General features: G+C 41.3%; 1 protein-coding gene across 9 annotated transcripts in view; it reads right to left on the bottom strand.

Moving 5' to 3' along the window:
• The window catches only part of UTRN (utrophin), a 416,792-nt gene that overhangs the window by 66,804 nt on the left and 337,139 nt on the right, over positions 1-12,849 (bottom strand). For 7 of the 9 annotated variants that reach the window (XM_066615317.1, XM_066615308.1, XM_066615334.1 and 4 more), the window contains 2 exons: positions 6,258-6,319; positions 3,316-3,390 (listed from right to left, as the gene is read on the bottom strand). In XM_066615317.1, coding sequence (XP_066471414.1) covers positions 3,316-3,390; positions 6,258-6,319 — 137 coding nt within the window. Of the gene's footprint in view, positions 1-3,025; positions 3,142-3,315; positions 3,391-6,257; positions 6,320-12,849 lie in introns of those variants that run through there. The other 2 variants (XM_066615359.1, XM_066615369.1) reach the window with 2 other exon arrangements.

The raw sequence follows: 12,849 nt of genomic DNA, 5'->3' as shown, positions 1-12,849 counted from the left end.
CTATTTTCTAACCGCACCAATAAGGACAGCTTTGCTCTGAAATCATCCCTTACAAACAAAGGTTCAAGACTGCAAAGTTTACTACTATTACATCCCCCATATAAACTGAAACCTATAAGTCTGAGACTGGAGATGAACCAACTGGTTGCAGTTTCATGATTCAGAAATGACTTCATCTTCTCTCAAAAAAATCAGGACAAAAATCATACCTACCAAGTCATTTTGAGACCCAGTAAAATGCTTTTGCCTGCTCTTTGTGCTCTTCAAACAGTTTCCATGCCCAACTTCCATCCTTCTTCAAATACAGCATTAATTTGCCCAGCAACAGAAGAGTGGTCCTTTCTTTCCCTCAATTGTTTCAGAAGAAGCATGGCAAGTTTAACACACCTTATATAAGTGGTCCCCACCCCTCTTACCAAACAGGAAGAAAAATGAAATGGTTTACGAGTTACAATCTTTGTGGGGGCAGCAGTATTGAAAGCAGCCCTTGCAAAATCTACAACCCCCATAAGCCTCTTTTCTTTTATTTCTGCTTGAAAAAAAGAAAAAAGAAAAGCTTGCTGTGCTGCCTCTACAGCAATGGGGCAAGGAGAGAAAGAGTCTCCCACTGCTAATAAGGGTAAGAAAATGAGTGTATGAGAAGGTTGGTGAGGAGGGACAGAGACTCTTCAAGCTCAGAAACTGCTTTTTGGGAGTTTGCTGCTCTTTTAGAACCCCTAAAATTCATTTCTGAACCTGAACCTCAAAGAACCTCAGTGGCACCTCTATCGATGACAGAACTCACAACTAAATGAAAGAAAGCTTCACAATTTGGCCCCTATTTTGACTAATAAAAGACTATCTGACTCTAGGTTTGTTCTACATCAAATGTACAGGTTGAGTCTCATTATTCGCGAGGGTTCCCTTCCAAGAACTCATGTGGATGGCAACAATTGCACTATAGCAAATCAATTTAAAAAACAAAGTTTCTTTGCTCTGGTGATTTAAAAACAGCCTTGATGACCTTTGTAATGCACACAGAGTCAATCAGTGTCTCTCCAGGAACTTAGGCTTCACTAGGATGCAGCAATCCCTCCCTTCACCAGGAGCCCCAGCAGGGGGGAAAGAATGGAGAAGGTGATAATCGCTGCCATTTAGCCTTCTTTCATGTGCTCAGGGGAAAGGGAGGAGCGAAGTCTGCAGAGAGAATGATTGATTCTCTGCAGCTGACAACCTGGCTGCCCTCTTTGACATTACTGAAGACTGTTTTCCTTTAATTTAAAGGGCCCTACTCATCAGCTTTGAGATAGAAAAATCTGTGGATACTTAGGTTATACCTGTAATCACTTGTATGACTGACTCTCTGCAACAGTAAAAAGCAGTTTTTTAAACTGTGATTTTAAAGGAGTGCATTTTTCTCCTTCTCCAGGGATCAGCACATTCCTTCTCATTTGCAGGGCCCATTCGTGTTGAGTCAAATCAGTGTATAAAAATCCCGTGGCTGGAACTGTATTCATTTTTAATGCCTTCAGAGTGCCAAGGCAAGTCTATGTTCTATCTTCTTTCAAGAAGTATTCTTCTGAGGTAAACCAGTGGAAAATATTCTATTGGAAATGTTGATCTATATGGATTTGTTTCTTCAGAAAAAAAACGCTACAACTAGATTATTAGATTCCTGAAGTTTCTGATTTACTAGATGGAGAAGAAAAAGCCCTAGAAAGATGAGCAATGCTTGATGCTTCTCACATTTACCACTTTAAAAGCATTTTACTGAAGAACACTATGTCAGCAGAGGCTCCTAAGGCTCTAACTTCAGATTTGTCCTTGTAGTTTTTTTCCCCAAAAGGCCTTCAAAGTTTGCCACTGTTAAGCTGTGACAGCAATTTGTTATATCTAGCAGTCAGATGATGACCCTCTATTTCAAGTGATTCAATCTGACACTCTCTTTGCCTTAGTGCATTAGCCCTTCTGAAGTGTTATACAGTCTGACACCTTTAAAGGCTATCCAAATTTAAATCAGGGGGAAATAGTTGCCCTTTTAAATGGAAGTAGCATGAGAATTTGCCCTTTTAAATGGAAGCAGCATGAGAATTTGACTGGAGTGCTACCTAAGAAAGAAGAAGAAATTCAACTATTTTCCCTTAGCTATCAAAAATTTACAGAATTCTGGAGATTCTCAAATTCCTAGGGTTGTCTACTTAGAACATAAAACACAATTTTATTCCAGATGCCACTAAGCTATAGTGAAGGAAGTACAAAAACTGACATTTCTCTCCCGCTTGGTGATTCATTTAAGGCTTAAAAATGTAGTGTATTCTCAAGACTTAGATACTGTTGAATTATGAAGAAAGTAAGCAGTAGTAACTAGTACACAGGTAACAGTACATTTCCATATAGAGGCCTGTAGGGCATTTTACTTTCAAAGCTGTTTGAAAGTGAAGAGGAGCACACAGAAGTTAGCATTTCAGTTTCAGAGGGATTCGCTTAAAAAGATACCAAGATTGTGTTTGGATTTGGTGAGGCAGGCTGCCAAACACAGTTTTTCAGCTGACTCTTCCAGCTGGCACATCATCAGAACTCAAAAGATTTCCAGTACCTTGTCAGCTGGGTTGTGAACATGCAGACGTTGAGATTTGGGGGGAAAGCAGGACTAAAAATAAAAGTGCAACTACTAACCTACTGAACAGTGTCTGAGTTAACCCTTCACTGTTCCCATTTCACTTTTCCTTCTTCTAGCACCTGCCTTTCAGTGCCCATCTATTTCACAACAGAAGGTTTGAGTGCAATGATCAGAGAGCAACTCTGCTACCTGGACCAGATGTGCAGGAGCTGATCAGTTTAGGATTTAATTAAGCAGGACATTTTCTTTTTTAGGCTAGCTTTGTTTTCCTTTCACATTTTACTTACCTACATTACAGGACAATAATAAGTGCAGAATGTCATATGCATTGTATGATTAATTATATAATTCATACTAGCCAATGCAAAGAAACACAGATAACATAGCCCCCATCAGTTGACATACATATACAGATTAGCGTACACAGCAAATAGAAAATTAGCTAAATTTTAAAGTCTGGTCAACCAACAGTATATGATGCAGCCATCTTACTGAGAACTAAGCAAAACTGGGTCTTAATCGGTGCCTGGATGGAAAACTGCCTGAGAAAAGAGAGGAAAGAGGCTAAGCAACTGTAACTCACAACAGGAGGACAGCCAGAAAGGACAGCTACAGGAACTGGCATCTCTTTTATCGATATTCCCTATGAGTTTTGGACCACTTTATTGTCTCACACAAACTGCTTAGCAAAGAAAATAATTAACTTTGAAACTTACAGCATAATGCTTTTTGTAGCCTCCGGATTTTGATAGCTGTACGGTAAGCAGAAAAGCGCACGTTGTTCAAATCCGCTGAAAAATGGCAGAGGGCAGGAAAATTAGTAATCAAAGGAAGCATTGTTTCAATGCCCCATCATCAGTTGTATTTGATGTCAACTTTTTTTTAGAAAAAGATGCTCAGTTGATTCCATTTTAATCAACAAGATTAAGACAGAAAGAGGCAGAGGAATGCAATGCTTCAATCAAGGCAAGTGACAGCTTGAAAGTCAACTCCGGTCAGAAGGATGAGATGACAGCTCCTGTGAAATGGTCTAGGAGCTGCCGCTTCTAAGGTCATAGCAAACCCACTTGTAAGTTGCCCTAGCCCTCTATTCTTCATGGTACATTTCAAAAGTAGCCCTTGTAAGTAAAAACGTTGAAAAACTACTTCATTCTTCCTTACTGCCCCTCTAAACTTGACCTCAGCTGTACTGAAGCCATTTCTGCATGGTTGGATTAAAATGATATGACTTTTCCCACAGTTAGCTGGAAAGACCCTTGCAAGTAGACCCTGCCCATGTGGCTGAATTATTTGCATGCTTGAAAAAGCCTGAGACTCTTACCAGTGTTTGTTATGTCTGAGCCCTCAATCCAAAAGCAACTGGTGATTATATCATCACCAGTTAGTTCTGTAGTATTTCCAATAGGCAGACCATGCAAAGTGGAACAGCAGGGGACACTGATTTAAACAGTCTCCCAGACACATAGGAGATGCTCACAGGTAAGCGGCACCCACACAGCTGAAAGAACATCCATATGTTCCCTCATAATAATTCAGGAGAATGCTCTAGGAGTCTTTTAAATCATTTTTCACAATGCTTGGTTACTCCTTAAATAAGACAGGTTTTGACTGCAGGTGTGCTAATATATTCTATATTGCAATATATTCTAAATTTCAGAACCCCACCAACAATAAAGCTATACCCTCCCCAGTTTCTTAAAGGGTAGAAGTCCTTTTATTAAACAAGTTTTATTAAACAAGTTTTAAAGTTTGCACAATTAACAAACTGAACTTCAAGCATCATTATGAGTGTACAGTACAAGCATCTACCTAACTGTTGGTATAACAAACTGATGTAAATTTAAGCATATGAATGGTTGTAGACTCTAAATTTCCAAAATCAGAATGCAGATTACAGTGAATGCTAGTAAATTTGGAAAGAACTGTTCTCATAGCTATGAATATGCTCAGGACCCTTTTCATTTTATTCTACTTTGATTTTGAGTAATGGCTGAATGAAACGTTTCAGCTTTTAGGTGAGTGCTTCCCAAACTTTATAGAACAGGGACCCACTTTTTAAAGCTAATGTTTTTCTTCTGCAAACCATGGAAGTGTACTTGTACTTTTAGCATTTCAAAAACTTTTCATGACAAACCAAAAATCAGCTCATGACACACAATAATTTTGTCTGCTACTGTTTCTGCTGTAGGTATGCTCTAGCAGTGGCATTCCTTGGGGTCCCTGCACCCGGGGAAACCTCCCATTTTCTGCCCCCCCACACACACCGTTTTCGCCTCCCCTCTTCTCTACCGCCCCGCACCTGACCTGGAAGTAATTGTGGTGACATCATTGTCACCACAATTACTTCCATGCGGCTACCTCCTCCGTTCCCCTTTCAAAACAAGGCTCTGAGGCAACTGAGACCCCAACGGAGGAGGCAGCTGAGACCCCGATGGAGCCTTCCGCGCTGCTGTGGTGCAGAGGTCTGCATTGGAGCAGTTTGGGGCAGCTGAAAGCAGCCCCAGACTGCTGCAATGGAGACATCTGCGCCGCTTATAAGCGGCGTGGAAGGTTCCATGGGGGCTTGGGAAGCGGCACACGTCTCTTCTGAAATTGGAAGGGGGCGCGTGCCCTCAGAGGCAGAGGAGAAGCACCCAGGAGCACTCCTGGGAGACAGTGCCTCAGCGCTGGACTGGGTCACCGCCTCCCCTCCTCCTTTATAGGAGGATAGGAGATGGGCAACCTAGAGTGTCAGCGCGACAGGAGATGCAACTCCCGTCGTGCTGACACTCTAGGGCGCCCATCATGTATCCTCTGGAGGAGGGGGAGGCGTTTTCTCTCCCCCCTCCTCCTGAGGATATAAGACTGGCACCCTAGAGTGTCAGCGCAACAGGAGTCGCATCTCCAGATGCACTGCTTCTCTAAGGTGCCCTTCCCCCACCATGACTATGGAATGCTCTCCCAGGGGAACTGAGAACAACTCCCTCTCTCATGGCTTTTCAGTGAAGGCTCAAAACATACCTATTTCATCAGGCATTTGGTTGCTAAGTGGATTTTTGCCCTCTGCATCTCTGATATACTGTGGTGACTTGAGTGCTTCCCTGGACTCATCAGTTCCCCATTGGCTCAATGAGTTCTTTCCTCTTTTTCCCTTATTTTTTTTTTTGCTCTGTTTTGATATTGTTTTTTTACCATGCAATGTTAAAATTAATGTTTTAATGCCTTGTTTGGTGTTTTTTACTTGTTGTGATACTTTGCACTTTGTTATAAAGCTTTGTAAGCAATCCTGGGCATTTGCTATGGCATGGGAAAGGCAGGGTATAAATTTCTTAAATAAATAAATAAAATAAAAGTCTAATTTCATTAAAAAAAGAACACTAATATTGCAATGACAATGAGAAAATAGCCAGATTTAAATGCTGCTAAAGGTCAGAAAAGCTCACTATGACTGTATTTTTCCTGATCTAAATAGCATCATGCAAGTGAATCATCTGAATGTTTTCACCACAAAACTTATACTAGAATGTTATGTGAATTCACTTCATATTCCAGTTATTCATCCACTTGATAAAAATGTGGTAGCACAGTGGCCTATATATGGCAAGAGGTACTTCAGTCAGCCTATCAAGTCCACTCTTTCTTTGCCAACTTGGGTCTAATAAAGAAGAAGCTCACTTACCTAATGACTGGAAAAGTTCAGTCATTTTAGGGTGATCCCAGCACGTGGTTTGAGTCTGGTGACTATGAGAAAAATAATGCATATTTTGAGCAATCAAAGAACAACATCTTGCAAAAACAATATATTGGAGGAAAGATGTATACACACACAACATTTGGCTAGGAGTCAAACAATCATGTGACTGTAGTTTTAAAATGTTGGAGACTGCTTTGGATCCATATATCTCAACTAATAGACCTAAATGATAAACAGCAAACCTCTATGGAAATCTGGACAGTTGGTAAAATGGCATGGTAGTCTAGTATTTGAAAAAAGCTCCACTGGGTTTGCACAAAACCTTGAATGCACTCCGATTAGTTATCTGGATCATGACTCAAACTGACACAAAAGGTTGTTGTGTCCCGTGTCCTGTCCCCCCCCCCGAAACACAAGCTTCCATATCTTCTACATTACATGCGTACATGCAATTATTATTAAACTTTTGATTGCCCTGTCTCATAGTATTAGTTCCCATACCTTAATATACAAACCCATATCCAGCAAATGAAGGCGACAAGTGCTGTTTCCCATAAATTTAAGTCCAATGAATAAGCAATGGATTCTCACAGTCTAAAATTTCACTAGGTTAGTTCTGGGCTGGATTGCTGGCCTAAAGTATTAGGTAAACATAATGGTCCAAGTTTCAAATCTTAATTGTAAAAAAAGTCCCATTTTCAGACTCAACTAGTAATTAGGGTCTCCTTATCTGCCAATTTTTTCTTAGGTGGCTTGAGAAAACAATAATAATTTTTGATTGCACTTTCTTAGGGAGAGACTTCTCTTTTCTAGGGAGAGATTTTCAAAGTCTCTTTTCAGACCTTCGAAGTGATCTGAAAGTCCTTGGTATGGACCACATATCTCCCTAGCTTGCATGGGAACAGAGTAACCAAATGGGGGGTAAACTTTGAGCTCCCTGCTTAAAGAGGGGAATAGTACAAACATCACAATTTCAAACTTTCCTAGTTGCCATGGTATCTAGAGCCAGTTTATCCATGGTTCTGGCCCAATGTGGGTCCCCTGGACCTCCAAAAGCAACAGGAGCTGCAATCCAATCGCCTCCGGAGGGCTTTCTGAGTGTTTACCTGGGCTTCCCAATGCCTTATAAGGCATTTAAAACATCACTTTCAATTTCTCAGTTAAACTGAAATTGTTTTGTTTTTTTTAAACTTCAGAGCTAAGTCCGAGCTCAGCAGAGGCTGGGGATGGATATCCTCTGCTGAGCTCAGAGACTTGCTGAGCAGAGCTCCCCTCGCATTCGGAAGGGGGACGGCCCAGATGCTTGCCCCTATTAATGGGTTTAAGGTATCCATAGGCAGTTCCAGAATGGAACCCCCATGGATAAGGGGGCACGCCTGTATAGGAATGCAGACTCAGTGGGGTCCAAGTGTTTTCAACAATATAGCTAGGCAGGCACTCATCTGTTTAACTGAATAATACATTAAGCTGTTTAATGTAGATCTTTTTCAAATGTTCTTAGCATAAATTTGCAACTAAAAGATATACTATACTGTACATATTAAACATAGGAAGCAATATACTCATAGTAAAACAAATTACCTTTAGTGCTCTTATGCTGAAGATCAGAGTAATTTGCTACATTTGTCTTCTTAGAACATTGCAATGCAAATTACAATTTTATCTACCATTTAACCCATCAAGATCTTGTGTATCCAGCCATATAAATAAGAAGAAATTTAGCCTGTTCACAGAAGTTTCAAAATGTATTGCTGTCCATTTGTCATGTTCCATTTCCATACATTATTAGTCTTGACGATGATTCATTCCAGCCACACACCAGTATATAAATTTAAAACAGATTAAGTACAAAATTAATTTCACTGGGTTTGTTATATATAAACCCTCTCAAAAATCTCACTGTGATTTAAGTGGCTCTATATATTGTCAAATTAAGCAGTATTTAGTGAAGCACTAAACTATAGCCTCTCATTTAACTTGAACCTCTGCAAAAATCTGCACTTGCACTGTAAGAAGGTCATTCACATAAAGGCAAAAGCTACCAGAAAGTTATCCTGTATGAGCTTTACTGAGAAGAATAAACAGAGCTGAGCAAGAACACGTATCAGGTATTTTGAAGAGATTTTTCATTTCCAAGTTCCAAGAGAATTTTTGACCCACATGGCTCAGAAACAGTTTTATTTCACCTTTTTTATATTTTATATTTCTTTTTATGTTTTCTATTTCTGTGGGATTGTCTTATATCGCATTTCCTGACATGATTATTCGCAATGAACGAACACGTAACATTTCTGGATAATTATACCTCTGGGTTTCAATCATCTGCATGCTACCAAACCAAAACCAAAGAAATGAAAGATATCCACATGGCAGAAAGCTTGCCTCCCATTTTCACATATATCCTTCCTGTTCTTTGATGTAACTAGAGACCAATGCAGTTCCAAAATGAGGTGAATCAAGCTAGGTTATAGCTTGAATAAAAGCTAGCATGGGAAGAAAGCATGCATCTCATAGCTTCCAGACACATGGATATCTTATCTGGTGTATGAGATCAGGTGAAATTCTTCATTCTCAAAATAGTACTGGAATTATTAGGTGATTATGTACACATAGAGAACTAGTGCTCTGGAAAGTGAAGTGGTTTAACAATATTAAGGTCTATCCTACCACAGAAATAATATGAATTTTATTTTCAAAGCTTTAGAAGTGAAGGGAAGTCTTCAATTGTGTGATACAGATTTTTCACTAAAGGAAAATCCATATTGTTCATGTGCTGAGAAATTTATTAAATCCAGTATGTGAAAACTTAAATGAGTACTTTCATTGAGGAAAGGGCCCAGTCAATGAACAGCATCCTGGTTGAGTTATAGGACATGATTTCTTCACAAACCCAGCGAACAGTACTAGTTTGAATACAAATAAAAATGTCTCACCACAGAAAACTGGCTTACATTACAAAACTGGTGGATTCAGTTTTAGAATATCATAATTATTAGAACCATCAAACAGGTGATTCAGTGACTGCTTTCACTATATGGTCGTACTGTAATAAAGAGAATGCATGAAAAAATATCAAGCTCTGAAAATATCTATAAATAGTATATAGTTAATTAGCATTGAGAGGGAGATGCTGCTTTATTCACTATTACTGTTGTGAATTGTTATTTATTCATATTGTATGCTATTTATTTATATTGTATGCTATTCATTCATTCAGATCCCCCTCCTCTCCTAAGACTCCACTGTGTGCAACTACAGAATCCCGTCTAGATTAAATGTGACGGAATTATTTTAGTTAGGCCCGGTTTGAAACTCCCCCTCTTTATTTTGAGCACAATAGTAAACTGTTTTGCACTTTCGCCCTCATCTCAGTTTTCCTTTCAATGTCAAATTATATAATTGCACACTACTGGCCACTGCAGTGGGCCCCTGCACACAATCGCCTCCCCCGCCATGTGCACCTGTTACATGTATTTTTAAAAACATTGCTGGTAACAACTGACTACCTCTTCCATCCCACAGACCTTTCTTCTGAGCCGAGCTTTCACAAACTCTCCACCCTTCTTGCTGTATAAGTAAGTAGGTAGATCTATATATTCTGCAATTTCATTTGATGAAGTGGATTGCAGTTTATAAAAACTTTATGCTGAAATAAACGGCTTAGTCTGTAAAACACTGTAAGACTGTTTTCCTGCAACAGATGAGCAGCCCAATCCTGAGCTGCCTGTTTCACTGGAACTGCCACGGCTCTGAAACGGCTGCTGTGGCATCCTGTGCACAACGGGGCTGTCACCAGTGGTGTCACTAGGATTCGCGTCATCCGGTATGGGAGGCCTGCATGTCACCCCATGCAGTGGGCAGGGCAACACCCCAGATGGCGGGCACGGTGATGTATCATTGCCCTGCCCCCACTGGTTTTTTGGCTGTATCTTATGATAGAACACAGATATTTCAATGTGGTTTGTTTCATTGCATTCTGCATGAAATTACACATTGATTGATATATAACATGATGGTATTATTCCTCCAAATTCTGATTTCAGTGATTTTGAAAACTTGTGGGGTCACACACACACACACACACCCGTGTCAACTTACTAACACCTTATTGCAGCAGTTCTCATACTTTTAGCACTGGGACCCACTTTTTAGAATGACATTCTGTCCAGGACCCATTAGAAATTATGTCATGGCCAGAAGTGACATCATCAAGCAGATTAAAATAAATAATTATAAATAGTTAAATTAAAATAAAAGAAATAATTAAATAAGGGGAAGCCAGCCCTGTTCCATCAAGTGAGTTTTCTCTATAGTCTGCCTGCAATAACCCCCCCCCCCCAAAGAAACAGTGAGATTTCCAGCCCTCCCCAGTGCCCAGTTTAAAGTCCTTCTATTTCAAGCACATCAGTACAAAGACCCACCTGGCTTACAAGTCTGAGAGCCCAGTCCTATGCCTGTCTACTCTGAAGTAAGTCCCATTAGAGTCAATGGGGCTTACTCCCAGGAAAGTGGGGATAGGAGTTCAGCCTCAGAGCCCAATTCTATGAATGTCTATTCAGAAGTAAGTCCCATTAGAGTCAGTTGGGCTTACTCCCAGGAAAGTGTGGGTAGGATTGGGCTGTGAGGGAAACTGCAAGTGCAAAATAGAAAACTTTCCCCTCTCCAGTTCAAGCCTCTTTATTGGTCCTTTCTAGTGGGAGGGGGGAGGCTGCCTTCTGGGGCTTTTGTTGCGCTCCAGTCCCATCGCATCGGGACCATTCTGGTGTCCTCACATTCTTTGCCTGGCCTAACCGACAGCCAAGGAATGTCTGCCTACTCGTGAGTAAACGCTACATGAGGCTGCTTCGCTTCCCATAGGGCTCCATACACTCGCAGCTGGGGGGAGGGACCTCCTCCTCAGGTGATTTTGGGGCTGCATTCATTGGATCAGGACCATTCTGACATTGGGAGTCCTCTCTGTCTGCCCTTTTGGACGGACTAAGGCAAATGCGCCTACTCGCGAGTAAACACAGCCACGTGGTTTCGCTTGCTTTTCATTGAGCTGAATAGGGACCTCCTTCTCGGGTGTTTTTGGGGGGCTGCATTTACTGTATTAGGACCATTCTGGTGTCTTTGGAGTCCTCTCAGTCAGCCCTTTCCAATGGACTATGGCATGTACACCTACTCACGTCTAAACACGTGATATGGCTCACTTTCACTTTCCATAGGGCTCCATGCATTTTTTCCTTCCAGTTTTTTGGCCATAACGTTTGAAGGAAAGGAGCTATCTCAACGGGTTTTTTTGCATTGTGTTCCGTCAGTCATTCCACATCCAAGGGTGTATGGCATGACACAGTAGCTCATAAAGGTGCGATTTTAGAACATAACCCCCCAGGGCACGTCACCCGGTGTGGCCCGCACCCCCCTAGCGACGCCACTGGCTGTCGCAGGTGGCTCCTTGGGGGAAGGGAACTTTTGTCCCCTTCCCCTGAGAAATGGAAGTAGGCCTGCAATGGGGTCACTCGATTCTGCGGCAGCCCGTGAGCTGCTGTAGAATCAAGAGCCTCTGTGTCAGGCTGCGCACCGGACATAGTCATCAGGATCTGGTGGAGCTAAGCGCCACCGGTCCTGACTCCCTCCTGCCCTGCTCCCTCTTCCCAGTGCAACTCCTCCTTGTCCTGTCCCCGACATGGAATGCCTCCTCCCTACCTCCCCCCATGCCCACCTACCTCTCCTCCGCCCAGCAATTTGGGCGACCACAGAGCAGTGGCACATCGATATTCGACCAGCGCTAACACAACACAAGCTGGCGCTGGACTAGCTCCAGTACTCCGCTGGCACTAAGGGTTCACAAACATGCTTTACAGTACATTTGTGACAGTGCGTACTGGTAATGTTTAGGATTGGGCCCTAACATAGTTATTCCTCTAACACTAACCACAAGACTCCAACCAGCCAGCTTTTGGGGCGGGGGGAGATCTTAATTGGCAAGGCACACTAAAAATTGAGAAACGGTGAGCATGAACTAGCATTAGTAACAAAAATGTGGGTTTCTGTACTATGTCTTTAATGGTTCTGAAACTGAAATTGGTCAAATTATAAACAATGAAACTACACACTCTCTGCGGCCAATCTGCTTTATGGAACAACCATAAAACTGAAGATAAAGATCGGCTATTATTAATCCAATGATTTTGGGGCTGAACAAAAAGTGATACTGAGGAAGAAAACAGCTGCTACCACCAACAGCTGACAGAGTTTGTCCTTGATTTCGAAAGCCCCGAGACCTCACTAATGAAAATCACTTGAACATATACAATCATACAGAATAAGCTGAACTTTAGCCTGCTCATAGGCTGTAATAAAAAAAAATGTAAGACTATATTATGTACCAATTTGGGTAAACTACAACAAAAAGGGGAAAAAATTAAGAAAATATTGTTAAAAGCAGAGTGTTTGGGGAGAGTTTGGGACAGAATCTCTATTGGGCAGGTAGACTAGAGGCACATCTGGTAATCTGACCTTAAATTCAAGATATGCTCTCATCTATTCTCCTTTGACATGAAAAAGTACAGGCTTAAAGCTATCTGCAGACTAT

The sequence above is a fragment of the Tiliqua scincoides genome, chromosome 1 (assembly GCF_035046505.1).
Source record: "Tiliqua scincoides isolate rTilSci1 chromosome 1, rTilSci1.hap2, whole genome shotgun sequence".
NCBI lineage: Eukaryota > Metazoa > Chordata > Lepidosauria > Squamata > Scincidae > Tiliqua > Tiliqua scincoides.
This window is presented reverse-complemented; position numbering and strand designations above follow the sequence as displayed.